Raw genomic sequence first — 25,285 nt, 5'->3', positions numbered from 1 at the left:
TGCTGGTGGTCATGTTCCCTCACTCTGCCACACTCCTCCTTCTAGTCTCATCTCTCTGCTCTTAGACCCAGGACTTTCTCCTTATCCTGTTTGTTGGTCTGTCAGTAACGGCGTGTCAAAAAGAGACAAAATGATGGATAGTGAACTAAAGGCCAACTGTGGGAAAGACCAGAAGTTGCAAATTGGCCAGCTCTAACAAGATGGGGAACAATAACCCACAACAGGAAATGGCAACGCTGTGACAGCAATAAACAACAAAACAATTTGGGATTCCATTCATGGATGAGCAAATCCCTTGTCAATACCTTCCCACCCTCAGCACCAATCTACATAATTCAAACTCCTCCAGAGACAGATTTACAAGCTGGAATCATTTAAGCCTGGTTGAAATGAGAACGGTTAAGGTTACTGACATGTAATCTTGGCTCTAATGCAGCCTTAGTTTATTTGGAGCAATGGATTTATATTTGTGAATAGAGTTTTATACTGGTTCACATCTGATTGGAAATATGAGTGTTCTTTTCATTTGGGATAATATTTGGCTGGGAGGAACCTCCTAAACCTGATGCTATTTATTTCTGGAGAAAATAAAGCATCCCTGAATTAAAAAACTAAGCAAAGTAGGATGTTTTCTGGCAGACTAACAACTGGCTTAAAGTGAAATAGCAACTTGTTTTTCAGTAAGGGTGGACCTTTCTGGGAATAGTCCAACATATATTTTTTAGCCATTTCCTTCTTACTGGGGATTGGTTTCTTGACATTCCACACCTTCACCCGCTTGTTTTAGAAACTAAATCAAAAGCAGATCCAGTCAGTCAGACAGAATAAAATTTTGCTAAGTCAGAACCTTCTTTCATAATATCCCCATTTTAGCTATGTAAAAAAGGCATAGAAAAATTAGTATGAAAAATTCAAGCTACATGTAAATTTCAAAAGTTTAGGATTAGATAATGGAAAAGCCCAGGACACTCTATCAGCATGCACTAACTTCCACAGACCTAAAGAAGTAATGCAAGCAGGAATTTGGCACACACACATCATTAGGGAAGCTGCATACCTTGTAGGATAGTGAAGTTTTTGATGAGCTGGCCATGTTTGGAATCCACCAGCTTCATTTCTTCCATTATTACTGACAAATTGGCAACTTCAACATCTAACCTTGACCTCATCAAATCCTGTTGCACCTTGAGAGATGCAGAGTCTATGCGAATATTGGCTAGTGTGCTGTTCATGGAAATCAGCTCATCTGAGTGTTTACTTAAGGTGTCTGTACAAGTTGTCCTGACCTCATTGAGATTGCTCGTCAGTGTCCGTAGATGATGAGCAGTGTAGCTGATGTTGCTGATGATATTGACTATATCGGTTTCAAAGACCTGGAACTTCTCTTCCAGATGGCTGAATTTGGCAGCAGTTCTGTTTTCATCTCCTTTATGCTGTTCCTGGAGATCCTTTAGACTTTGTTCGTTGGCTTGGGCAATTGTGGTGATGTTCTCCATCTGCCCACTGAAGGAGCTGAGCTGATTGTTCATGTCTTCAAGTGTATCATTGTTGGCTTTTGCCATTGCTGAGTTGTTGGCAGCCAAAGCCTGTAAACTGTGTACTTTCTCCTTAAGCCAGTCAGTGTCCTTCCGGGCCTGAAGGACAACCTGCTGCAGATTTTGAAAGTCATTCTTGATTTTTAGAATAGCTGAGCTTGTATCTTCCACTGACTTCTGTAAGGCACTGATAAGATTTCTTTGCTGTATTTGAGTCAGGTTTAAGTTGTTCAGGCTCATGATGACTACATTATGAGAATGCTCTTGGCTTTGCAGGTTGGTTTGTATATTACTTGTGTCTTGCTGAAGATTGTTGATATAGCCAGTATATGCCTGAAGAGTCTTATTGACACTGATGATCATGAAAGAGTTACTGTCTAAGGCACTTTTCATTTGGTTCTGTCTATCATCTAATACATTTCCAGACTCTTGCAGCTTCTCCAGTGTCTCTTTGTTCCTGGTAGTTTTCTCTGCAATGTCATGAAGTTGCTGACGAAGAGCCAGAATATCAGATCTGAAGCTGGACAGTTCAGTGTTAGTATTCAAGGCTTTTTGTCCAGCTTGGTCATCTGTTGTACACGAATAAAAAAAATGGAAAAGCTTTAGGGTTTTTTAAAACACAGTATGAAACAGCACAGTGTATTTTAAGAACAGTCAGGTTCTCAAACAGTTCAGCAGAGCTTTTATTCTATTCCAGTAAAGAGAAACCACTAAGCAAAGTACTGCCTCTAGACGGAGAAAAAAAAGCACAGAGGAATTGATGGAGACCTTGTGTCTTGCTGAGGAGAATGAAACAGTAATTTTGTCATCACAAATAGGAAAAAACTATGGTTAGAAACTGATGAGTATATGCAGTCAAGAATGCTGTGTTCTGAATGAAAACTGAATGGGAAACAATTCAAAACATAAAATAAGTATCAGCAAGTGTAGGTTTTGAAGTTACAACTGGATTTTGCTGAAAGCTCAGAAGTTTATTTTATCTATTCAAGTCTTTTTCTTTCTTTTGATTGCAAGCAGAATACCTTCATTGTGATTTAGTACATATAGTTCCAATTTTTAAAATCTTGGGTTTAGTTTTAAGTAAGTTCTCATACTTATTTTAAATCGATCTGGGTTAGAGACAAAACCTTTGCCAGCAGGCTACTTCAGACATGTAAGGATAAGATATATTTCTGGTTTTCTCTCTAATACATTACAATTGCTTTTAATGACATTAATTTTGCCATTATTGTTTCCTCATGTTCTGAGTTTGAGGAAGGCAAAACCTTTCATCTTTGAGGAACATCTCTGCTTGTGCTTACATTGCCCTATGGAATACTTCTGGAAGCTTGTCCAAGTATGATAAAATATTTGAGATTGCTCAGTCTATCATCCAGGATATAGAAACCAAGGAAATAAGCAGTCAACACGTGCTTTCAGGAAAGACTCCCTTGCTTGACCTCAATCACTTCACTATCCTGCTCACAGTCCATATATTTTTGTCCTCATATAAGTGTAGCTATATTTATGAATTAGACAGTCTGAAGTCCATAATTTCAGATGATGCCAAGAGAGAGTAGTATGGTTTTCATAAATTGCAGTGAATACAGCTGTGTATGGTGCTTTTGTCTGGTGTGATTGAATGAGTCATGATGGCAAACATCAAATGATGGCTTGTGAGACTTCAGCCTGAAGTGTTTATGGAGTCTTTTGCGGATGGACATTTTCCTGAGCACAGTTCCTCTCCCTGCCACTTCTCTCACTCCCAGATCTTCTCATCTCTGACTCTATGTTTACCTCTTGGCTATAGCTCATATTATACCGTGTTCCTCATACAGCTCTGACAACTGCCAGGTCCACATACGGCTAATCCCTGAAGGCCTGTCTTCCATTCACCACATGCTTTTATCCTTCTGGCCCTACAGCACTTCTCTTACTTTCACGTCCTCTACTCAAACTGCTCCAGAGCTTTCCTAACTTCCTCCATTTCAAGTCCACTTAAAAGGGAACTGATGATCCTGAGCATCTCATTGAGCATCCATCCAGCAGTGTGTGGGCATGAAAGACGTAAAGGCGTTCCAAGTCATGAAAATTTAATCAGCATAATATAATAACCCAAATAAAATCCAAAAGGTTGCACGAGCTTTAAAGTGTAACATTCACTTCTGTGGATGCGTCAGTAAAAGAACATGTCACTGAATTACTCGATGTCTTTACTCCATGTCTTACTCCAAATGCACTGTGCAAATACTTTAGAAGCCAGATCCTTTCTCAGGGAAAAAAGCTGTAAAAATTTACAATCAAGCTGCAAGCAAGGAAGTTTTCCTAGAAATACATGTCTCAATATATGGTTTACAAAACTACATACATGTCTCAATATATGGTTTACAATATTTATTTCAAGAATCACAAGGATGTATGAGTATATTAATACTTCTACAATAAAAACTCTATGTCTATGTACATAGAAAGAAAAGTAAAGGAAGGAAGAAAAGTAAAAATGTACACTTAGAGACCAGAATCTTTATCTATGATTTTGTTTTATGTCTTCCTGAAAATTGAGAACTTGGATAGCACTTGGGAGAGACTCAAACAGATAACAGTCTTATGTCCTGTACTCCCTGAGGTGATCAAGAAACAATTTATGAAAATAATAGACTTGTCTCAGACATATGAATTTGCAATAGCTGTTTATTTGTGTACCTTGTAAAATGGCCTTCAGTTTTGAATCTTAATTGCTACAACAGCATCAGGATGACTGGGTGATAGGTGCTCATTTTATGTAGAATCTTTCGTGCTGTAGAACAGCTTCTGCTATGTTTTGTGTTGTAGAACAGCTTCTGCTATCTCTGCCTCAGAGAAGATTCTTTACTGAGGACAACATTTAAGGGTCTGTTTATTTAAATATAAACGCTTTCAGAATGACTTCAGTGGGAACTGTAAATTTTGAAGTATTCTTAAAACCCTTTTCTAACTAGAGCTGATCTGTACTATTTTTAAGTACTTTCCCAAGTACTCAAGAAACTGGAATGGAAGTGCTGTATCTTGCCATAGGCAGAGATTTTTCAGACAAATTTTCTGCCTCAATCTGCCAGGAGAATACCCCAGGTCCATAAAACAAAGGGGCTTTGTTTGTGTGTAGATTACCTAATTTCTTCAGATCACTCTCCACTTCTGTGAGCTTTTCTGTGTATCTTCTGTGGGATGTTTCCAGGCCACCTGTCACATTGTCCATTTTTTCTACAACTAGGGGAGAGAGAACAGTATGTTATGGAAAGAAGAAAAGGGAAATGATGGAAAAAGACTAGTAAACAATAAAGCAAACAAAACCCCACACCTCTACCACCTAACAGTAAAAAAAAAAAAGAAAACGCCTTAAAATTGCCTTGCTTGCCATTACACTCTGCTGTTCCTCTGTGAAATGTTGGAAGGATGAACTCCTATTTGTTGATGGACCCAGAATTCTTCTACTTCTTCAGTCAGCCAGAAGTCCCTAAACATTTTTATTGCCCATGAGCAATCTCTCTCCTGAATGAGATTGGGTTTTCATCACAAACAAAGTCCTTTTCTTTTAACAGTGTTTCCATGCTTCAAGCATAGTGCTGCATGGCAAAGGACAACTGATTGCTAAAGGCTCAGATGTCTGAAAGAAGACTTCCTTTAATTTTTGCTATGAGACATTTCTTCTTAAAAAGAACTTTTTTCTTCTTGTGCCTTTTCATCATTAAAAGTTACCATCTGGATAGCAAACTTAGGACTATGATAGTGATTACTAAATGTTTGGGGGGGGTGGTGTTTAAATATATTGATAATGGTACAGATCACTCAAAACAGTCTTGAAATGATTGTGCCTTGTTAAGATTGAAAGGATGGTCATTCAGGAAATGCAGATTTATGACTGATGTGCCCTTTGTTTTGTAATGCCTGAGAACTTTCCTTGTCACTGAGACATTCAATTATTTAATGAAATTAATATGGGAATGGAAAAAGCAGAGCAACAAATAAACAGCCCAGGGTGGCTTCCAGTGGCAAAAAATGTGAAATTCTTGCAAGGTTTGAGGTAGCCTACAGCTTTCAATACCAAACTTTGTCTAACAGCCTTTTGTATTCAAGCCACAACCATGGGTAGAAATTGCTTCTCATCATGAGATTATTTAGTCCTTTTGCTACACTGGGAGCAGAATGGGTCTGTCACAACTCTGGGAGAGGCTACGCGAGTTATTGTGCCAGCTCCTTCTTTCAAACAGAAGAAAGAAAGTGTTTCTCATTGCTGCTATGTAAAGATTTGGCTTTTCATGAAAAGTGAAATTTAGGGATCTTTTGCTGCTCATCAGCAACCACACGAATCCCAGAGTTTAAAGTGTAGTCCATCAGATGATCCTTCTTTATTAATTTTTGCATTTGTTTTTCTGATTCTAGGTACCACAGTTACACAGGAGGCTTTTGCTGCTTCCCCAAAACCAACATGAAATCCAGACCAAGACTATCTGATACAACAGCACTGAGGAGCTACAACAGAAATAAAGTCTCAGGCTCTTCAGAGAGACCATACGCCCTTTGGTGAATTATCTGCCTGGTCCTTTCTAGGCTCCTAACAAGCCAGTAAAACAGAGACTCTACTGTGTGTGCAGTCGGAGTGTGGCTTTCTATATTTGAGATGATGACAGATTGCTTGCTAAACACCAGACCCAGGCTACAATAATGGCTTTGCTTTTTTCAGAGGGACAGTTGCTCAATACCTTCTGCTTTAGAAAGCATTTTTCTCCCCATTATAGCACTATTTTTTCACTGGTTCTTCTGCCCATTAAAGTTGTCAAAATGCTACATGCCATTTTTCCTAAATGAAGCCAGAGTTGATTCTCTGTTTGTCCTGCCCTGATGTCTTCCAGGCTGGTGCCCAGATCAGCAAAGGTCCTTCAGTTACTTCTGACACTCCACTGATGCATGTTTACACCTGTACATCACATGCAGTGAGAGTGAGGACTTGGCTTTTCCTTCTGGCTCTAGGCAGCTCCTTGTTCACTGTAGTGTTCTCCTTTGTCTACTGACAGATAGTCAATGCCAGGGCATGGCTCACTCGGCATTTAGAGGGCCCTTATGAGATCATTTGTATTTTAAAAACAGGCCTAATTAAAGTGTTTCTGCTGAACCTGTGCCTTGACTATGTCACATTACCTGTGGCTCTTGTTAATTCAGAATTAGAGCAATATTTAACTGCTTTCCCCAGTTTGGACCGCGGAGTTGGCAAATGAATATATATTATCAGTAATTAAATAAAAATGTAATTTCTTCCTTTTGCTGTCCAAATGAATGACGGTTTGTACTTCAGATCAGAAGTTGATAAAACTAAACTCTCATGTAACAAGTATGTTTTCAGGATTGAATGAAATCTAACACTGGAAGCTTGAGTTAAAATATAACCCTGATGAGTCCAAAGCAAATGAAAATAGCAGTAATCCTGTCAGTAAGTAGTTGTCTGGCAGCTAAATGAGACTGAACAGAAGTAATTATACAACAGTATATGGTATTTTCATTGTTCAAAGTGGAAGAACCCCCCAAACCACGCAACTCTAGCAGCAGAAACAGAAGAGGTCTCTGCAAAGATGACTGCAGGGTTAGTTCAAGGGCTAAGGTACCATCCCATAGATAAACCAATGCATGTATTTGCTTTATGCCACTGGGGTGGGACCTTAGCCTCCATGGTCAAACAAATAATGCATTTGGGGAACTTGATCCCTGCCCAAATTCCTTCCCAAAGCAAGTTGTAGCTTATTTGCTTTTCTTGCTATTCCCCTGCAAGTGGAAAGGATGAATTTGGGAGAGAATGAGTAGCGAGAGGCCAATGCTGAGTTTTGTTTTTCTTGATGTCAAAAGAGGTCATAGAGACCAATGTCCTGTTATTGGGAATGTCTTTCCTTCCCTGGTAGGAGCTCCCAGCACCATCTCTGGATGGAGTCTTCAGTGGTAAGTGAGCATATGAAACACTCAGAAGTGAAAGTCAGCCTCTAGCAAGTGCCCCAGACTTGAACAGCCACTTTCCACCTCCTCCAAAAAAAGACAACAGGCAAATCAGCTGTAGTATCCCACACAAAAGGGGACTCTACTGCTCCCAACAATCTGCCCACTCTTAAAAAGGTGAAGTTGTGTGTCTTAACTTGTTTTTTGTTAACTTCACCTTAATTCATAGCTTGGTCTCTCTCCATTGCCATCTCAATTTCTGACAAGACCACAGTGGAAAATGTGGTGAAGATCTTCTAAAGGAAGCCAAAATTTCAAGTAGTTGCTGACCAGAACAGTGAGGACTGTCTGAGTCTAAGCCACTATGACAAAATGTGCCATCTCACCAGGATGTGTTTGCCCCAGGTAATGGCAGGCAAGAGAGATGTGTCTCTCTGGTCTGGGAGAGAGATACAGGAAGTAGATGAAAGTCATGGTGAGCATTACTCAAGAAACTTAAAAAAAGGACTGACTAGAGTATAAAAACTGCCAGAAATTCAAGCTGCAAGCATTCCCTTAGTGGAACGAGTCAGAGGAATATCATTCATCTTCAACAGATTAATCTGACACTGGCTGGTGCCAGAAAAATTATAACTTTGTATTTTTCATTGAATTTAATAAAGAATGTGCAAAAATTACAGATTACTTTATTAGCGTTTTAAACAATAATTTGTCTTCTCAGAGCAGAAGAATACTAAACTTGCCTCGTTATTCCTTCATGTTTTGTTTCCTTGTTATTCATTCATGTTTTGGTTTCAGGTTTCTCCAACATACTATGTAATTTTTACCACTAGTTTGGAGGTTTGCTCTGTGTTGACTTTGCCTCCCATTGAGCTACTTTTTTGTTTGCCATATTTAATCCACTGATTAGTAGTTTAAATGTTTTAAATCACAAAGGATATTTAAATGCGATGTAGGAATCAAAGTTTTAAAAGTAGTTTTGGGCTTTATAAACATAAGTGTGGGAGGCGAATTTAATGGAAACTTAGCTAAGAGACTGAAAGAATCCCTGATGCCAGCAGAATTCCTTCTTTCAGTGTAATACTGCAGTAAAAAAGACAAGCCAAGATACAGGGAGGAGAGTTCAAGAACTCTACACTTGTATTCTGAGTTTTGTTCTTCGTTAAGGCCTTATCCCTTCTCAACTATCAAAACTATTTCAGTAATTAATTTGAATATGTACTGTCAGCTGGGGTTTTATCTAATTTATGTTTGCCCTGCAAATTAGCACATAGGTACCCTGAAGACAAAGCTCTTAAACTGCAGGTACAAAGGACAGAATTAATGCCTGACATACGGCCATTTGCTGCTTGGTGTTACAGAAAGAATACTTGGATTCAACAAGACTTTTGTCTCTTTGCCTCTTTTCCTTGGCATTCAAATGTTGCAGTCACCAACTTGGTGAGTAGTGAAGCAGTGGTCACCAAAATGTCTTAGGGTCTGCAAGCAAGACATGCATCATCCCTCTTCCTACAAACCCTTTTACATTTATTTGTGGAAGAGGGGATTCTTTTGTCCTTATCTTGAATAGCTGTGATTTGGTACTGCTATTACAGAAAGACTCATCCTTGGTGAGTGACTGCTCATTCAAAGAAGAAGTTTAGAAATGAGTGAAGCAAAGTTTGAGCCTCAATAAGAGAGCAAAGCCTGGGGAAAAGATGGTGCCGGGGGTCCCCATAGAGAAAGAAGCTTGAAAACAAGATTGAAATAAGGAAAACAAACTCCTTCACCTAAAGTCTTCTGGACAGTTTCTTTATTGCTGCTGCTTCCTCCACACATGAAATCATTTGCCAAAACAAGATAAAGAGCAGTAGTCTCTCCAGCTTGACATGCTGCATCTGATGCTGAGTGAGGGCAGAGTCTTCTGGGAAGCCCCAGAACTGACAGCCTTATATAAAACTCCTGAGGGAAATTCTGCTAGACCTCAGTCATTTAGTGGCTGGGCTAAGTCTGGAAAGATGCCATTCTCATCTGATGTAAGCAGATCTCTGCAGATTTATATCTGCAAAAGGCCTCCCCTAATCCATATGACTAAATGATCTTATATTCATAGATCAAGAATAAGCTTTTTAATCCTGGGTTTTTGTCCCTCAAAAATCTGACTTCCAGAGACCAGTTACTTCAGGAGATGTATTTACATAGATGTACTGCATTTTTTTTTTTTTACACTTGATGTAAATTTGCCACCTTCTGTCTGCTTTGTCATGAAACAGGATTACCTAAGTCTCTCTATCTGTTCCTCACATTCTCTCTTTTCCCTGGATGAATCTTCATCTAAACCAAATAGTTTTAATTTTCTCCCACTCAAAACTGTGCCAAATCCTCTTAAATAATTATTTATCCTTTCTATTTCTACAATTTCCTTTTCTTTCCCTGGCAAAGGACCAGAGGTGATGTCAGCTCTACTATGAGTGCAGCTGTTGGCAGCACAGGATGCACTGCATGCTAATCACACGAATATTTACCCAGCTCCTTGGAGGGGTTTTGAAGCTACTCTCAGAGCCATACTCAGACAGGTAGTTTAGAGGAGCTAGTTTGGTTTTCTCTGCAACAAGCTGTGGTACCCGGTTAGAAGGCTCACAATGATGTTGTTCACTTTCCTTTTCATACCAGAAATTCACATCTTATTTATTTAACTTACTATAGCTCTAACTGCGCAATAAGCAGGTATTTGCATAAAAACATTTCCATAAATGCCTAAGTGGCTACAGTTAATTAGTGATAAGGATTTATGGGAATTTTAATTTTCCCAGTGTTTCCCAATGTTCCCAACCAATGACTTGCACAAATGAAATTCTCTCCATTACCGGGTTGCTCAACTACCAAAATCTTTGAAATTACTGTTAAAAGCATCTAGGTGTCTTTGTCCATCATAATTATTGTGGATAGTCAATACACTGGCACCTCCTGGTATATTTTTCTTCTTCCAGACACTTCAAAGTAATATTGATACTACATTTTGTTCCTGTGATAAATATTACATCAGCATGATATTCCTGGCTGTTGCACATGTTACACAGCTTTGTGTCTTCCAGTACTCCTTGGTGGAGGAATGATCATTTTGTTTTAACTTTCCTTTCAAATGTCTAATCTAGTTGCAAAATTTCCTAATTATTTGAAAGTGAAATTCTAAGCTTGCAGTTTGTTGTTATGTATGTACAAAAAAGCCAACATTGCCCAAGTACTGATATTCAGGCTAAAATATGACAAATTGCCTGGCTAGCTAATAAATGACAATGTGTTCGGATGCTTGTCTGAAAGTGAAATGTTGGTCTCAATGTATACATACCTTTGTATCCCAGAATGGCTACTGTGATTGTTAACAAGGCACATAAAATGTATAATAAGATGATGGAGAACTTCAGCGCCCAGTTATTTTTACACTTGGTACATTGGCTCCCCTCCTGAATACCTGCAACAGAAGATTTAAATAAATTTAAAACAATGGCAAAGAACACATTTCTGTGTTTGTCTCCTCATTTCCTTTCCTCTGTTTTCTAAAGAGCAAATTATTTATCTAATCAGTGATGTTTACATATCAATATGTGCCTATTTGCCTATACTACCAGGATAAAACATCATGGTGGTTAAAACATGTGCTCAGTGAAACAATCACTTTGGGATCTTAGTGTAAGAGAAGTAGGTTCTGCTTCACTGGAGAACCTCTGGCTTTCCTGAGAGGTGGCTATTTTCTGATTGTGCTAACAAGACTATGGTGATCTTTGGAAATAAAACCTTTATTAGCATCTCCTTTGTCAGGCTTCACATTGTAGCAGCTCTTTTTTAGCATTTGGTATCCCCGTGGGAGCAATAGGACACAACAAATGTTCTGGCAGAAAAAAACCACAGAAATAAAAGAGCATTGGGAAAACCCGGTAAGAGTAGTTCTGCTTTGTAGCAAGCACCACAGATAGTTACCAGGCATACACTTTCTTTCCACAACAAGAGAGACTTTTTGCATATTTTTGGAGGGTTTTGGAAAACATTATTTTCACAGAAAAGAAGGGGTGCTTTACTGATACAGCCATCTGCTCATCCACAGAAAAAATGCTGGTGAATTTCTCTTCGTGGACAAGCCTAAGAAAAATGGCCTCAAATTGATGAAAGAAAGCAGAGCTTTACTATTCTATATTTAAACTTTTTTGCAGAATGGCTTGATATCTTTGAGTCTATTAGGGAAGCAATTTTCCTCTTTCGTGCTCCTTGGGAATAGCTCAAGAGCGTTGGAACCATGGATTATTAATCAGAAGCACAAATGTGTAAAAACCTGAAAACTGGACCAATGTGCTGGAAGAAATAGGCGGGATTTATCCGTCTTTCCAAGGTGCATTAAGCAGGTCAGGATTAATGTAATTTTTTGTGTCTGTCAGAAAATGCATTTCTTTGATATTTCACTCTATTTGTGTACTATTAGGGGAGTCCCACAGGAAAGCTTTAAGCTCTAATAAACTCTATGTACCAGATTACTTAACTAATCAAAACTTGCTCTGTAGCTTTTTATGGGTAACTTATATTTCCCCCGAGGCCTAACACACAGATGAATTGACTTTTCCAAACTCAAGACCTTCTACAGAGTGTTTTTTTATTTTTCTTTTTCTTTTTTTTTTTTTTTTTTTTTTTTTTTAAGAGAAAAGCACAGGCTACTTTCCCTGGGTTCAAGGAGGATGGGTGACCAACATAATGATTTAAGTCAGCTGCATTTCTCTCTCCAGTGACATTTTCCAATGACTTCCTTTAAACCTAAGGTACTTGAAGAAGGAAGGATTACCCCATTGGAACAACTGAGGAAGAGGATTTATACAAAGTTTATTTGACAAGGCATTTTCTTCAATCTTCCCTGCACATATACGTGCTGTGGCTAAGGCAGAAATGCATCTTTTGCATGTCTTTTCCACATTACATCATCACTTTTTAAAATAAACTTTTCAGGGTGACATCACATTCGGTAGCCATATGATAAAAGTGATGTCATAGATTTGGGTTCCTTGTGGTTTAGGCATAAGACCAGCTGGGAACATCTGTTTCTTTTTTCAAGAACATTATGGGAAAAAGAGACAAAGGCTTGTAAGCACAAACTCAAGAACAGAAATTCCAGAGGGTAAAGGCTTCTCTTCTGCCTTCTGTGAGGTGGGAAGGGAGGGAGCTGGCAGAGACAAGCAGTTGTTTAGCTCATTTATTGGTGACTTGGATTTGGAAGGGTGGTAAGTCCTGCGCCACAAAAGAAAAGGTGAAAAGTCCGTAATTCAGTTGTCAGGTTTGCTTATGGATCCTGATGCATGGGCTGGCTTGCTTTCTTTGGTTTACAGTCTCAAGGAGTTTGCTGGTGACAAAGCTCTAATTGCTGAAAAAGCAGGAAAGAGAAAGTGTAGATTTCTAAAGGTTTGCAATAGGTATTCCAAGACTGAAATGATTTCAATGGGAACTTGGTGGTGTCTGGAGCACCATTTTGCTGGTCTTAGCTGGTACTAATGGGCCCATTGAGCCCCTGTGCCTTAAATGCAAGGTTCCTTCGCTGAAGGGTTTAAAGTTCAGATTCCAGTTTGGTTGTCTTTGAAAGTCCCACATATCCAAAAACAAGCTGGGGGCAAAACTCACATCATATTCACTTTCTAAATACACAGATAAACAGAAAGCTTGATCCTCCTTATTTTAATGTTAATTGAAGCAGGCCTAGATCCTTATCTGGGAAGAATGATGGACTGCAGAGGTACAAAACACAGAGAAAGGCAGAAGTAAAAACAAAGCCTTTGGCAGCAATTGCAACAACGAAAAGTTTCACTTGATAACTGTCTCATACTAAGATTACTCATTTTATGACATGACCTGCTTTCTGTCACTGTACTCCAGCTTCCTGGGTAGTGTAACGAGCTGAAACTTCACTGATGTCACTGGATGTATTGCAGTTCAGCATCAAGCATCATGTATGTTCCTTCATAGGGATCCAGTTTCACTTGTCTCAACTCTCTCTACCTCTGGTTCAATAAAACAGCACTTTGGCTTTTCAGAACTTGTAGTTTCAGTGTATTTCAAACTGACATCACGACAGCACCCCAACAAAAGCCAGACCTTTCCATCCTTTAACAGTCCAGCATGGTTGGTATCAATAACACAGGCACATCATACTAAAACAATCATACAGGCTGGAGTGATTCCATTAACAAACTGGCCTGGAACTGTGTATTGCATTCCTTGCTGGGGCTTTCTCCTGTCAGCCTAAAACTACATCTGATTGCCAATGAACCCCTGCTACCCTCATCTAACATGACCCAGGTCCATGGCTGGAGTGAAAAGTCAGGAAGCTCTAACAGGCTCCTTTGTTTTCTTTTACCTAGGATGCAATAAAGTCTTCCAGAGCAATTACATTTGCTCTTTATTGCAAACATGTACTGCTTAACTCTTTTGCTAGTAACTCGTGATTTTCTAGTTTATAAAAGCATATAAAAATTACTACAAAAATGTCAAAGAAATAGGTACCCCTTAAAGAAAAGATTTGGAAGACTCATTCTGAGCAATTAAATATATCAGGCTATATGCAAAGGCAAAAGCCAGGAATGCAATCCTCTCTGTACAGAGATGAACTACAGTTTAATCAGGGCTCCCCAGCACTGACCTTGACTTCTACTTGCCCTGTTATTCTTCCCCATTACCTTGCTTAAGGATCATGGCCAAATAAGATTGTTCTGATATAGGAGATGCATTTAATCCATGTTGTGAGGACATATTTTTATTCAAACGTTGTTCAGTAAAGATGTAATAGCCAAAATATTAAGCAACAATTGGGAGACAATCAAAAATGCTTACTGTGATTACACAAAACACAGCAGGCAGGCATAAAATCATGCAGGTTTACCATAAAAGCTGAGGCCTGAAGGAAGCCATGCTCGGGCTTTAATTTGGCAGAACTCCCCCAATTTTATCCACTAGACTGCTTGCTGTTATGATGACATAAAATGCAGAATTCTTCCGGGAGATGTACCACATCTCATCTAGAAGCTGTAGACTAAATGGAAAGGGAAAGACCCTACGCACACATCCCACTGACAGAACAAACATAAAACCTGCACAAAAGGGCATTCTAGGCTGAAGTCAGCTCTTCTCCATTTGTTAATGATGCTCCTAGTGCAGCACACTACTCTCTGTGTCCTGTACACGTGTTTTCAATGTTGGTCTGCTCCCACACAATTGTCACTGACTTCCAAAGCCAGGGAGCCGGGGTCACTTCCACATGACGTGCATTTCTCACTGCTGATTCGATCAATGTTTAATAAATATCAGATGGGACTCAATGTGCCTCATCTCACTGGACATACGCTTTTTTCCATTCCTTTCCCTGACTTATTTTAATAAGAGCTCTGGTTTTTCTGCCTCACTGTTGGGAAGACATCTGGCCAAACAGACAGCAACCTAGTACAAAGAGATCCTGCTGCTCACATGCTTTGGGGACCCCCTTCTCTGCAAACCAAAATGCTCACAAAAAATATGCAAGTGAGACATCCCCCTGTTACCAGGCTTTGTAGTATTTGTTTTTATAGCATTGCATTCCAGTGACTGAAGACTTTGTTCTCACACAGGGGGTATACATCTGCAGATTCCTCCTGAGCTCTAAGAAGAGGTTTTGTTGAAGGAGGAGCTGGGTTTTTCAGGTTTTATTTGTTTGGAGGATTGTTGTTGTTGCTATTTTGTTCCATGGTTTAAAATACCTTTGCTCTTTGTAACCACCTTACAAAATGCCTGACTCCTCAACTGTATTACATGTCAGCAGCACATCTTTGAACACTGGAATATGACATGCACACACTTTTTTTTTTTTCCTGAATAATCCTCTTACAAGTATTTGCCTCTCTGTTCTTCTCTTGACTCTGGCTGCAGGATCATAGGTGGCCTCATAATATTTCTGCTAGCAAATCAATTTTGACAAAGATGCAAGGTTTTGTTCAAAACCCTGACAAGAGATAAGAATAAGAACAATAATGATAAGATAAAAAAATGTAATGCAGGAAACGAAAATATAGTAGTTTGGAGGGGTTTTCCCCAGTGTGATTCACTGAAAAGAGATAACATCTTTGAATTTTGGAAGGAAGACCTCAAGCTTAGTTTGCAGCCTTCAAATGATTGTATTTTCAAAGCTAATGTTTTCAAAACAGCAGTGGATCTAATAACTATATTTAAGGGGACTTGAGAAAACTATATAAATCTAAGTCAGGCCTCCTGCCCCAGAAGGTGCCCCTGCCCACGGCAGGGAGGCAGAAACTATAGGATCTTTGAGTTCTCTTCCAACATGAACCATTCAGTGATTCAATGTGTAACTAGGAGTCAAATACTGAGAGGTAATTAACATTGCAGAGTTGCAACAAGCTCCCAGTGGTGTCTATCTCGCTAGCAAAAGTTGGTGATCCCATGAGGAATCCATCTCTAGGTTTAAATATTGAAATGTTTTGAAAAACCTGGCTGCAAGTGCTTAAATTCAGGCACCCAAATGTAAAATGGTAGGTGTTTACTAATATGCATGACTGGCAATTATGAAAGTAAGTTTGTCTCATAGGACAGAGAAGATTTTAAAGTTCAAGCATATGAGTGTTTTCATATATATACACACACAAACACATTTATGTTCAAATATATGGAAAAATATGTTTGTGTGTTTGTTTTTTACAGAGAAGCTTTGGTAATGACAATATTCCAGCACATTATATCAGCATACTAAGGAAAAGCAGTCAACAGCATCTTTGACAACAACTTTGTATAGGTTTGAGATTACTGGATCCAGCCAGAGACAAAATTCACAGTGAGATTTTTGTCTTCTCTTTTGTATTGTGTCACAGGTTATTAACCTACCCCTCATGGAAACAATTCCCATGATCCTTCAGAAATCATGGGACAGGTTTTGTTGAAGTGAGCAAAAGTGATTATTCGATGGTTCCATATGCTGGCCTACTTTGGAAAGCAATTGTTCTTTATAATGGTCACAAATGGCAAAAACTGAAATTGCTTCATGCCTGTTTATATTATTGTTTTGAGATAAAACCAATTCCTTCAGTTTAGAGTCTACTCTCACACTGTAAAAGCTGTAATTGGAGCTACACGTACAGAGACACCCTACATGTTTCTGAGCTAATGAGTAAAGGTCAACTTCTCCTCCCACGCCACAGTTTTGGCAAGCCCTGTCTCCACAGTGGCACTGGTCCTGCTCACCCAAACAGTGCAGTGCTGGCTTGTGGGCAGGTGGATTGCAACAGCCTGCTTAACTTAATCGTCAGATTTTTACAATGCCACTGGAAAAATATTTAGCACAAACATGCTGTCATTTGTTCTGGAATTTGCTGGTTTTGCTGCTGGTTTCGTAATCAAGTAGGGATAAATGCAAGCTGTGCTTGCTTTGCAAAAGTTTGTGGTTATTTATTAGGAAGCAATTAAAGCAGCTAAACTTGAAATCCAAGCAGTAGGTATGTACTCACCTAACTTGTGCCAGTTTTCCTATGCCAGGTGGAAAATCATGAAGCATGGCAGGCTGAAACAGCCACTCTATATTTCAAGTAAACATGGCAAGACACAGAGCTTCTTTCTTACAAAATTAATAAATAAATGGACCCAACCCAAACTGCTCCATCCCCACAGGTTTCTACACTGTTCAGCATAATCTGATTGCCTTGCAACACAGCTGGCAGCTTGTGCAAATAACCTCTGGAGAGAAGAAAACACACCTCAAAAGCCCTGTCTGAGAATTAGTGCCTCATGAGGCTGTACAACCCCTACCAGGGCCAGTGGTACCAGTTCCTGTGATTTTATCCTGAACTTCACATTCAAGATTTCTTATTCACCTGGTGCCCCTTTCTTTCCAAGTTCAAGGTTGGGGCAATCCCTGGTATCAATATAGGCTGAGGCATGAACAGATCAAGAGCAGCCCTACCAAGAAGGACTTGGGGATGCTGGTGTACAAAAGCTGGACACAGGCTGGCAATGTGCTTTTGCAGCCCAGAAAGCCAAACACATCCTGGGCTGCATCAAAAGCAGTGTGGCTAGCAGTGGAGGGAGTTGATTCTGCTCCATCCCTCTATTCTGCTCTGGTGAGACCCCACCTGTGTACAGTTTTGGGGTCCCCAGCACGGGAAAGACATGGACCTGTTAGAGTGGGTCCAGAGGAGGGACGTGAAGATGATCAAAAGGGCTGGAGCCTCTTCTATGAAGACAGGATGAGAGAGCTGGGACTGTTCAACTTGGAGAAGAGAAGGCTTCAAAGGAACTTTATTGTGAACTTTCAGTACTTAAAGGGGGCTGATAAGAAAGGTGGGGAGGAACTGTTTAGCAGGGCCCCTTGTGATAGGACAAAAGGAAATGGCTTTAAACCAAAAGAAGGTAGACTCAGATTAGATAAAAGGAAGACTTTTACAATGAGTGTGGTGAAACAGGTCGCTCAGAGAGGTGGTAGATATCCCATCCCTGGAAACATTCAAGGTGAACAGGGCTCTGAGCAAACTGATTTTAATGAAGAGGTCCTTGATTGCTGAAGAGCATTTGGACTAGATGACTAACTTTAGGGGTCCGTTGCAACCCAAACTGTTCTATGATTCTTGCAGCTGTGTAATTATGTGAGACTTTCACTTTGCATTCTAGGAGAACAACAGATTCTTAGACTCCTAAAATAAAGAAGTGGGGATGAGTTGTTCCTTAAATCCACCGGGACTTTCATAATCCCACCTCTACAGAGCAGCTCTCAACACTGAGGGGGCAATGCTGGCACTGGGGCTGGCAGGGCTCACCCTGTCCCTCATCCCCTGAAGTGGAAGGGGTGCACTTTGTCTCAAAAGCCCAGGGTGTTTCAGTAAACATGAGGGATTTCCTTCTCTGGGACACCATGGGAAAACCCAGCCCTTGATGATCTGCACACTGCAGCCCAAAGCTCTGCACACAGGGGCCATCAAGCAAATTCTCCTCCACACACCAGACTGAGTCTGTTGGAGGCAGCAGCCACTTCCCATAAATCAGAATCCCACATCTGACATAATAAAGAGCCTCAGAGGGCCAACACTATTATCTCTGGAAAGCTTTCAGCGTAAGGAATACTTTATTCTATGTAATGTACACAAACGCTTTCATTAAAGGAGAGGAGAACCCTCATTTTCAGCCTGACCATCATCTCTCACTTATTTATATAACCCAGGCAGCATTTTCTCTCTGGCTTTGTTCTTCTTTGCAGCAGTCCAGAGAATCACAATGAATTGTCAGAAATCCTAATTATACACTTCAACAACCACCACCATTTAATTATATAGTATTACCGAACAATGTCCTACTGTGATTAAACACTAAATATTTTAATTGAAAGGATACAAAAAGCCCAACCACAACACAGGGTAAGCAAAGACTGCTGAGTATCTGAACTGTATGTTAGGCAAATATTACAAACAGAGCTGAAGAACCAGTGTGGTAAATTTTATGAAAAATCACGGATTTGCAATAGTTTAAGGTCCAGCCATAACAATGTGGTAAGAATATCACACCAGCAGAGGGTCCAGCATCCCATAGGCTATTAGATTTAAAGACAAACTCAAACCAGAACAAACCTCAGAAAGTGCTGGTGCTTATAAATAACTGTCTGGAGTAAGAGAGATGTGTCTGTCCTCAGTTACTGGAAATCAAGTGAGGGATCACTCAGTGCATGTCTCTGGAACTAAACCCAAAACCTAATTAGGCTGTTCGAAACATGAGAGAAAAACTAGAACAGTTAAAAGAAGATAGAAATCATGTATGAATTAAAGACCTGTTCAATGACAGGCAAGACAGCCATGATACATGACAATAAAGAGCCTCTCTCAAACTCTGCCTCAGAACAGAAGAATTTAGACTGATTTGCAAGAAGAAATATAGCCAGATCTACAGGGAGATCAAAGCCAAATTTTTGGTTTGTGAAACAGCTTCGTAAGACAACCTGAAGATACTTCATTCAATGATTTAAGTAAAAACAGAGTTAAGAAAGCACCAGCAAAATCACAGAAGGGATCTGTCCTTCAGAGTTGTGCTAGATGGCAAAGTAATGCCATTTTTTTCAAAGTCCAGGCCTTCCATTCTGAAATAAATATACTTCCTAATGAAACATAGTTAAGATTATATAATTTTATGACTAATGTACATGATTTTCAAGCTTAATTTAATTTACATTTGACGGAAAGGATGAAAAAAGGTAACACACCCAAAGTGCATATTTTGCCAAAGATTCTCTAATTTTATATACAGTATTTAGGTGTTAGTGACCCTAGTAACGGTGCTAAATGGTAGGCAGAAAAGTGGTTAACTCCATGCTTTGAGGCTTTTGAGATCCATTTCTTGAAGAGGGCAACCTGAGCTCCTCCATGGCTGTGAGTGTGGTAGGTGCCAAACCCACGGCAGTGCCACCCGTGCTGCAAGGACATGAAGAAGTCATCCAGAGCACAGGTGCAAAAATGATGCTCTTCACAGGAAGCTTTCACCTGTTCTTTTACCACCTTCTGCAACTTTTAAATTGAAGGGCAATGCTAAAAACATTGGGTCACTGTTTTAAAAAACAACAAACAATGTAAACTCCAGCCACGCACAACAAAGCAACATCTGTGTATCCACTGATCTTGCCACAAATGCTATTCCATTTAACTACAGAAGTTAAAATTTTTATGTGCCTTCACAATTTAAGTGGAAGTATTTGGCTACCATCTGTTCCATGGAAGTTTCTGTGCACACATGCACCCTTGACATGGCTGAGGCAGGTAATTCATTTAAGAGCATTGTAAAATACCATGTGTCACAGCAAAGTGTGCTTTTAAACTCTTGTAGCTCATACAAGTCTAAACCAATTTTCATTCAGTAGTCAGAAGCACAACCAGCATGCCCTTCTCATCAGGATTTTTTTCTCTTCTCTACTACCCAGTGGAACAGGGTAGTGTTTAACTTTTTTTTTGTTTGATAGTGTTTACCTTTTTTTATTTTTTTGTTAGGGAAAAATACAGAGATACTTCTGATGAGGTTTCCAGCGGGGAAAAAAATAGCTGCCTGAGATTGAAAAGTATACCCAACTTCATGCAGAAAATCAAACTTGCAGATGTATCTGTAACTACAGGTTTTGTTATGTTCCAGCTGAAATGCTGAAATCAATGCTGGCATTAACAGAATTGAAAAAAAAAATCAAGATTTGATCACTGAAATTAATATATAGACCTTTATACACCAGTTTTTGGATTTAGTGGTAATGCTCGTGTTGCCTTCATTAAGAACCACTCCAATATAAAAATTACCTCTTCCAACAGAAAAATCTGTCTGAGGACATTATTTGGAATTTAGAAGATTAGTGTGCATGAAAAAAGAAGAGGTGAGTGTTTCTGTCCACGCAGGGGACTTAGCAGTTGCTAATAGACCTCTTATTTGGAAGGTGACCCCAATAATGAAGGAAGAATGCAGTAGGACCTCAAAAAAAGTGAGCTCAGAAAAGAGTAGGTGTAAAGAAGCCTGCTGTACTCTTCTATTTATGCAAATTGCCACTTCTCATTAGCCTTTTCCCTATGATATCAAGAATGCTTGGCTGAGATACCAATACCAAACTGAGACAAAAGGATCCCCATAGGCACTGCATTGAACATAGCTCATGGTCACAAATCCACTGGCTGTAAATTCATTCCTAATCTCCTGAGGCTACATGTTCAACTACAGGAGAGAAATTATGTCTAGGTATAAGCACTGCTCCTCTGCAAGTGTGCTGCCTTACTCCCCTCAGCTGAATTGAGACTCAGCATTAAATCACCTCCAAAGGAGAGGAGCTGTCAGGACCTGGGATTTATTTTTCACCTCACTGCCCTTCTAAAACCACTTTCTAAAGGTAGGGCTTTTTCCACAGAAATATTGTAGGCTTGATGGCAGACACAATAAATCCTGTTTCCACCCTCCAACAAAACCAATCTCCCCCTCTGCCTCCTTTTCCAGAATCTTATATTTTCAAAGTGAAAGTTTTCCTCTGGGAAGCTGGATCTCTAGGTTGAGGAATGATTATGATTCAGTGCAGCTCCCATCTTTCAGTTTTCTCATTCTGTTCTTCTCTTTTGCCCCTCTCCTGTCTCTTTGTTTCCTGTAGCATCTCTGACTCCTGAGGTCTCCCTAACCCTGGCTCATTCACACCTCACTAGCATCCAATTTCCTGGATAAAAAAGCAGACTTAGAATTAATTCCTCAGGCAACCAGAACATTTTATTCAAGTGCTTGTGCCAACGTGTAATGACTGTGCATTGTAAGGAGCAAACAGCCCTGATAAATGGATTTTTTCCACCTAATACCATCACATTTTCTGGGATTTTCCCCTGGTTAATATTTACTGTTATCTAGAGAAGAAATTTTTAATCTGTAAATTACTACAAGAAGTTCCCTGTGCAGAGGTGGGAGTGTGGCTGGTGAACATAATTCGTGTTTTCCCTCCTAATAAAGCAATAAGCAAATCTGCACTATCTTGACAAATGCTGGAAAATGATGAATTAAATCTGCTTCTTACAAGTGAGGAAAAGCCATGCAGAAGTACATCCAGAGTACTGCAGTCACAAAGATAAGGAAGTAGCCAACAATTAATTAGACAACAAACGTATTACCTGCCTACACAGCACCTACCCCGCTGCCTTCCTAATGTCAATGCAATCACTGTGTTAAGTAGATGAAAACTCTACTGCAATCATGAAAATACAGAAGCTGACAAATCCATTAAATGTGAAAACATTTGCTACACTTCCAACAGCAACAACAACAGTAATAAAAATATCTGCAAAACTAATTATCTTCTTGGAACATATATCCCTTGCTATAATCCTTTCCCTGATAGCTCACGAAATCATGGAAAACCAAGCCTTTATGAAATATTTTTTAACAGAGCCTGGCAGTTTTAGGGTCTCTGTCTTCAGAGCAGTACAAGGGGAAGGCTGTTGCCATGAGGCCAGGGTCTCCTGAGATTCCACATCTGCAGATGGAGGACTAAGAATCTCAGAACCAGAGTCATTTTGGTTGAAAAAGACCTCCAAGTTCATTTAGTCCAGTCTTCGACCCATCTGCACTTTGTCACCTACACCATGGCACCGAGTTGTTTCTCAGTTGTTGAAACAACATCCAGTTGTTTCTTGAGGACCTCCAGGGATGGTGACTACACCACCTCCCTTGGCAGTCCATTCCAGTACCTGACAACTGTTTTGGTGAAGAAATTCCTCCTGATGTCCAGCCTGAACTTCCCTTGGCAGGGGACACAGCTTAAGGCTATGTCCTCTTGTCCTGTCACTTGTTGCCTGGGAGAAGAAACCAATCCCAGCTGGGTGCAGCCTTCTTTCATGTGGTTGTAGAGAGTGATAAGGTCACCCCTGAACCTCCTTTTCTCCAGGCTAAACAACTGTAGCTCACTCAGCCATGCCTCATAGGACTTTCAAGTCTTTTAAGTTTGATTTAAAGTCTGACTTAAGCCAAGACTTAAGTACAACATACTAATCTTTAGCCTGGTAAGACTCAAGTCTTACCATGTATTTCAGGTTCATTGCTACAAGTTTTATCAGGGGATTAAGGTTGACAGTAAAAGGGTTAAATTGAACAAAATAATTTTCTTACCCAGAAGACTAAATAAAAAACTTAGAACTTTTCACTATAAAATGTATGTGCTTTAATAGGGAGAAAATCCCGGGGCATTTTAATTAAGAGGCAGAAGGCATAATATAAATCTTTAGTTACAAGTGGGAATTTGTAAACTTTAATTCAGACAAAAAATTGTAAAGGTGACTTTGGGGTGTTTTTTTTTTTTTTTTCCCTAGTTGACACATTAATATGTTATTAAAATTCTTGTGAAAGGTACAACCCTATGCAACTAAAAACCTCAAACCCAAATATTAGTTTGTGTTTCAGTGAAAGCAATCCCAAGGTAACTGAAAATTTGGAGGACAAATATTCAGGGAAGAGGGAAGAAGGAAACTGAGTGAACTCAAACAGTCAGGATGTCTAAACTCCTTTTGAAAAATTATTCAGCCTGAAGTTAATGCCAAAGACTTTTGGACTGCAAGCCTGCATATCTGCTTTAGAACTTTCTTGCTGGTTTCTGATGTTCTGATGTTACACTTGTAACTTTATCACACTTTTAACTCTCTGAGGAATGTTGAAGTTCTCAAGTAATGGCTGTAATAATCAGTTTCCTTGTTTTGATATGATATACCACTAAAAATACAAAGAAAATAGTTCCTTTCTGTACTTTCTGTAAAAGGTGGAAAGAACTTGGAAAGCTAATAGAATTGACCATATTTACCATATTTGTGTCAAACCTGAATTTGCAAATTTGCATTTCCATTCTTCTTGGTTTTTTGGTGGGGTGGTTTTTTGTTGTTGGTTTTTTTGGGTTTTTTTTTGTTTGTTTTTTGATTTTTTTTTCCTCCCAAGTACCAAGACTTATTGGTCTTTGAAGGGGAAAAAAAAAAAAAAGACTGAAACAAATCTGGGGTCAGTATTTGACTTCAGGGTCAATATATCTTGCCTTTTCACTCTCAAAGAGGCCAATATCTCCTGTTATTTATGCCATACTCTGCAGCTGCTCTTTTGAACTCCAGCAGAGAAATACATCACACCCTTGACCCACAGCCTTTCCAACTAAGTGTGGAGACACTGTAATTTATTTGTTCAAAGCAAGTGTCAAATGTTTTTAGCACTAAACTGCACTAAACACTCTTGTTCTTTATCACAGCTTCAGTTACACAAGTGCAACCTCTCTGGCTTCCACAGGCTTACATGCAATTTACATCAGTGCAGGTGTATCTCTCAGCCAGGGAGCTGGAAAATGTTTTTTGTTCCATGTCAAGCTAAAAGCATAGAAACAGAAGAGCAGGTGAAGCAGCCAAAACTGACAGCTCAGTGGAAACTTTGTATTAAAAAAATTAACGCACCATCCTATAACCTATTTAGGGAAAATCCAATAAAATACGAAATAACTCTTCCTTGTGTCTTTGGAATCCACAGGCACTTTGTCCCTGTAGTGCTCTGAGGTTTTTATCTAATAGGCTGAAAAACAATTTTCACGTATTAAGAGTAAAAATATTTTCTAAAAATTCTGTTTCTCAGCAGTTTTATTTGACTTTGTACATTTATTTCTTGGCTAGTTCCTCGTATGGTAAGTTTCAGTCCAGTACAAATTTTTTCCATGGCTGAACTATATCCTCCTGAAAAGCAGAGCTGGAAATGTTGAAAACCACGAACTATAGCTAAAGGCGCGCATCACAAAAAGCAGAATTCTCAGTTCGAGCAGAACCTTCTTTGTCAATGAAATATGTACTCTGTTTGTTAAGCACACTTCATACCTCCTCATGTTTTGAATCTTACTCCTGTCTCCTAAAGGAAGAATTATTTGAACACATTTGCTGTAGCCTTTTCACTTAGGAGATTAAGAGTTCTCACTATTTTTCATGTTCCTCTTTTTCTGCACTTCTTTCCCGATCCACAAGAAAAGATGACATCTTGTTTGCTCATCTGCTGATGAACATTGCATCACAATATTTAAATAGCTCACACAAAACTTTAAAGCTGTGAAAACTAAGAGTTTCAAAAATATTTTTAAGGACAATTAATGTATTCAGTCTTCATATCATACTATATGAATACTATATTTACTGGTGAGATCAATGTCTGTAAATTTTTAGATGAACTGTGTTGTACAGTTGTGCACATGATCCTAAAATAGATTAAACTGCTTGATAAATGTCCTGGTAGTTTTTGTGCCAAAAGATGAATGAGGATATGGCCAGCAAAAACTGCTA

At 39.3% G+C, this 25,285-nt stretch overlaps 1 protein-coding gene across 1 annotated transcript in view; it reads right to left on the bottom strand.

Moving 5' to 3' along the window:
* Positions 1-25,285, bottom strand: part of COLEC12 (collectin subfamily member 12) — a 95,722-nt gene that overhangs the window by 8,158 nt on the left and 62,279 nt on the right. The window contains exons 3-5 of the mRNA XM_066329621.1: positions 10,801-10,923; positions 4,662-4,760; positions 1,058-2,104 (exon numbers count right to left, since the gene is read on the bottom strand). Coding sequence (XP_066185718.1) covers positions 1,058-2,104; positions 4,662-4,760; positions 10,801-10,923 — 1,269 coding nt within the window. The remainder of the gene's footprint in view (positions 1-1,057; positions 2,105-4,661; positions 4,761-10,800; positions 10,924-25,285) is intronic.

Source organism: Sylvia atricapilla, chromosome 1, assembly GCF_009819655.1.
Source record: "Sylvia atricapilla isolate bSylAtr1 chromosome 1, bSylAtr1.pri, whole genome shotgun sequence".
Lineage (NCBI taxonomy): Eukaryota > Metazoa > Chordata > Aves > Passeriformes > Sylviidae > Sylvia > Sylvia atricapilla.
The sequence above is the reverse complement of the archived record's forward strand: the minus strand, read 5'-3'. Positions and strand labels throughout refer to the sequence as shown.